Here is a 3,897-nt window from a genome sequence, read left to right on the forward strand (position 1 = left end):
GAATCTTGTCCAGTTTTTCTTAAAATCATATGGCTGAATTTATAATTATGAGCTCATGAAATATACTTTCTGAGGATCACCTTACTCCAGCATCTGGACTTAACATTAAACCCAAATCAATTGAGTTTGTTCAATCCATCTTCAATTGATTCATGTTCTTTCATGCTAAAATGAGCCTAGCTAACTAATCATCCTTAATCAACTTATCAATAAGCCTATATGCCACATATTCATCTTAATTACATGAACATATGATCTTAATTACCTTAACCATCTCATATGAACTTTGAACTGCTGAAAGTTTTTATTTCAGAGGTTTTTGTTCTAGCTGTTCCATGAATTCCAGTTAAAGACGAGGTTTTTGATCAAATAATTAAATAATAATGATACACTGGGTGAAGCTAGCAATCGGTGGCGATGCCATGCATGTGGAGAGAAAGCTTCAATTAACTATTCCTAGCTCGATGTTTGTGATCGACAGGTTTCTCCGGCGACGCCGACGGCGGCGAACAGCGCCGCCGTTAGCTGCTCCTGCGTGTAGACCCGGTTCGTCATTTTGACGGTCACCTGCTGCATCATCAGCTCCTTCACCACAGACACGTTGGCGCAGTTCACCTCCAGCTCCAGCTCGCGCAGCGCCGCCATCAGCCTAGCGGCCGGGTGGCGCCGCCAGTCGCTCTGCACCCGGACGATCGCCTCCCGCCCGAAAATCTTCACCTCCACCTCCATCAAGGCGTCGGCGCACCACACCATGCTTCCCGGTGGGGGGTTGGTCGGCGTTTGGCTGCCGGTGGCCGTCTCCTTATTTACCTCGAGTTCCGCCAGCTCGGCCAGCAGCCTCCGCTTGTCCTCGTCGAGCGCCTTCGCCTTGGAACGGAGCTCGTTGATGTAGGCGACGGCGTCGGCGAGCAGCGAGGCCTTATCCATCTTGGACACGTGGGGCACCACGGAGCGCAGCGAGTAGAACCTCTGGTTCAGCTTCTTGCGCCGCTGCCGCTCCGCCTCCAAGTGGTCCACTGATTCCTCGCGCCCGTTCGCCGGCTTCCGCCCCCGCTTCTTCGGCCGATTATATGCTGGATCCATCAGCGCAGTACTTCTCGTCACCTCCCGGACCGATGCCTGCATGTCGGAGTAGCGGTTCGAGCTGTCTCCGGCGATACAGTCAAGGAGGCCCTCCAGCTTCACCGCCGAAATGGGCGTGGACAGGAACCAATCGTCGTCGTCGTTGCTTGAAGAAGACTTCTTGATCTCGTGGGAGATGTACTTGTCGGTGCAGAGGGAGTCGGCACCGCCCCTGGTTGGGGAAATCGCGACGTTAACAGAGGAATTAGGAGGCTTCGAGGCGGATGGCTCGGAGATGTAGAGATCGCAAGGTTCCTGGAGCGCTCCGTGCTCCACCGACGGCTGCCACGATGTAGTTGCAGTGCGGCCATGGAAGAGCTCTCTGATCTTGTTCAAGAAATTGACGTTCTGGTAGATCTCCTGCGTTGAACCGACCTCGACGACGGCGCCGCAGGGCAGGGGAACGCAGGCCATGGTGCGGAGCCCGAACACCCTTGCCAGCATTGCCCGTTCGCAAGGGTCCGCCTCCAAGACTTCCTCCGTCGTCAACCACGCCGGCGAACCGGTGAGGAGGGTCTGTCCCGGGAGCCCAAATCCGGGAGCAAACGTCTGCGTCATCGACACGAGGAAGAACCACTCGGTGTCAGTGGCCTTCTCGTCGGCCGAGTCATTGCCACTGCCGCCGGACATGAAGGAGTTGACCTCCAGGCCTGGTTCGGCTCGAACTCCAGTTTTCCCCTTTCTCCGGTGCGGTACTCTGTTGTCCTCGTCCAATCCCCGGTAGTACCCGTCGCACCAAGTGAGGGCGACGCCTGCGGCGGCTGGGGAGAGCTGCCAGAAGATGGCGTAGTTCCAATTGTCGCTGGCGCCGTCGATGAGCGAGTGGAGGCGCTGCTGGAGGGTCTCCCCGGTGAACTTAGGGGCCGGTATAGAAGCGGTGACAGTAAAGTGAGAGGAGGATGAGGAGGAGGGCAAGGCAGGCGGCTCTTGAGGAAGCGAGTTCCAGCTGCTAATTACATTGCGGTGGGTGACGGCGGTGGAAGAGGAGAGGGAGAGGAAGGCATCCATCATGGAGGCGTTGTCGTGGGATGTCGTACGTTCGTTGTCGTCCTCGGCGGCGGCGGTTGGGATAGGAAGAGTGCGGAGGGGAGGAGGTTTAATAACGTAGTTCCTGAGGTGGTATCGATCGAGTAGGGCCCGACCAGCCTCTGGACCGCCAACAGCAGCCCAGATCCTCTGGACCGCAAAAAGTGGTCCAGGGGATGGTCCCTTGATTTGGATTGGCTCAAGGGATGGTCCCCATTCATAAATTAGGTGGGGACCATTCATCCCCACCAATCCAGATCAAGGGATCATCCCCTGGACCGCTTTTTGCGGTCCAGAGGATCTGGGCTGGGGTAGAGGGCAGATCCTCTGGACCGTAAAAAGTGGTCCAGGAGATGGTCCCTTGATTTGGATTGGCTCAAGGGATGGTCCCCATTCATAAATTAGGTGGGGACCATTCATCCCCACCAATCCAGATCAAGGGATCATCCCCTGGACCGCTTTTTGCGGTCCAGAGGATCTGGGCTGCTGTTGGCGGTCTCCCTTGAAGGGTAAATTTGTAATTGTGGATCATGTCAAATTTAGCAAATTTGTTATTAAAGTCTACCATTTTATAAACAGATTATATTATTTTAAACAAAAAATTAGGTGATAATCCACGATAACTCTAAATCATAAATTAAAATCATATTTAACTCTTAACACTTCCACGACTTATAGAATAATTGATCTTATTTAAAATCAGAAAAGACGGATAATAAATTAACTATTTTTGATATTGACCGTGAGGAAATTTTGAGTTGAAAGAAGATGATGTTGAACGATCCTACATATAAAAAAATATAGAAGGAAGAAAACGTTAATAACCGGGTCAAGGAGAAATTTCTGACATAGACACTTTGACATTCAAGTCAGATAAGTGGTCGAGAGGAAATAGCAGATGATGAATAGCAGAAAATGAACAGTGGACTCTGTATGCATAATGATGCATACCTGCACCTTTAAGAGAAAACTCTTTTTATAGTGTTATTTTTCCTCTATGCACGAATGTGGATGTATTTCCAAAACATGATCGACCATTCTGACATTCTGAGACCTTTCCAAAAATAGACTCATTGTTTCTGTATTTTGTAAGGTAGAAGCTTCTATCATACAAATTGCATAAGGAATATTCCCTTAATTCTCTGACAACTGTTATACAAATGTCAAAAAGAATATTAGCTCGTTGGGTTGATGGATCATTAATATACTTTAATAGTAGGCCGACCGAGTCCCCTCTATCGTCAGATCGGATCTCGTTGGCAGACGAGCTCGGGTCGGCTAAGGAATGAGGACCCTCATAGGGACTCACCCTCCGCTCGGCCAAAGAGTCATGTCAAGTCATACGTCTAGCATATTTGATCAAACTAAGAGAACTCGGCTCTGAATTGCACTAATATAGCTCAGGGTTTCATCGATTCTGAGGGACTTGGGATCCCTCAGTGGTCTGATCGGCTAAACCACTCGGTCGAGACATGTGACTGTGCTAGCCTCGAGTGTTGACCCCTCTTTGACTTTGACCACCACATCAGTCGGCTTTCTTGACTTCGACCCTGACTTCGAGGGCCCCACCTTATTTACAGTATCACAAGTCTTCCCTCCAAATCTAATCGAAGGACACTGTAAACCTGACTGACTATACGCTTACGTTTTTTATGTTTCTCGTTCTCCGACAGACACTCGGTCCCTGCTCCATCATTCGTCTCGAGCCGATGCCGCACTGGTGCTTTGAAAACTCGATCGAATGGTCGA

At 50.5% G+C, this 3,897-nt stretch overlaps 1 protein-coding gene across 1 annotated transcript; it reads right to left on the reverse strand.

The window, feature by feature from the left end:
• Positions 1–362: 362 nt before the first annotated feature.
• On the reverse strand, positions 363–2,165 carry LOC121983360 (transcription factor MYC2-like). Its single transcript, XM_042536300.1, has one exon. It carries the CDS (start codon positions 2,131–2,133, stop codon positions 457–459), a length of 1,677 nt encoding a protein of 558 aa, XP_042392234.1. The 5' UTR covers positions 2,134–2,165; the 3' UTR covers positions 363–456.
• Between the last annotated feature and the right edge of the window lie 1,732 nt (positions 2,166–3,897).

The sequence above is a fragment of the Zingiber officinale genome, chromosome 5A, assembly GCF_018446385.1.
Source record: "Zingiber officinale cultivar Zhangliang chromosome 5A, Zo_v1.1, whole genome shotgun sequence".
Taxonomy (NCBI): domain Eukaryota; kingdom Viridiplantae; phylum Streptophyta; class Magnoliopsida; order Zingiberales; family Zingiberaceae; genus Zingiber; species Zingiber officinale.

Excerpts from the sequence above, each read along its gene's own strand:
- LOC121983360 (XM_042536300.1), bottom strand. The coding sequence starts at position 2,133 with ATGATGGATGCCTTCCTCTCCCTCTCCTCTTCCACCGCCGTCACCCAC.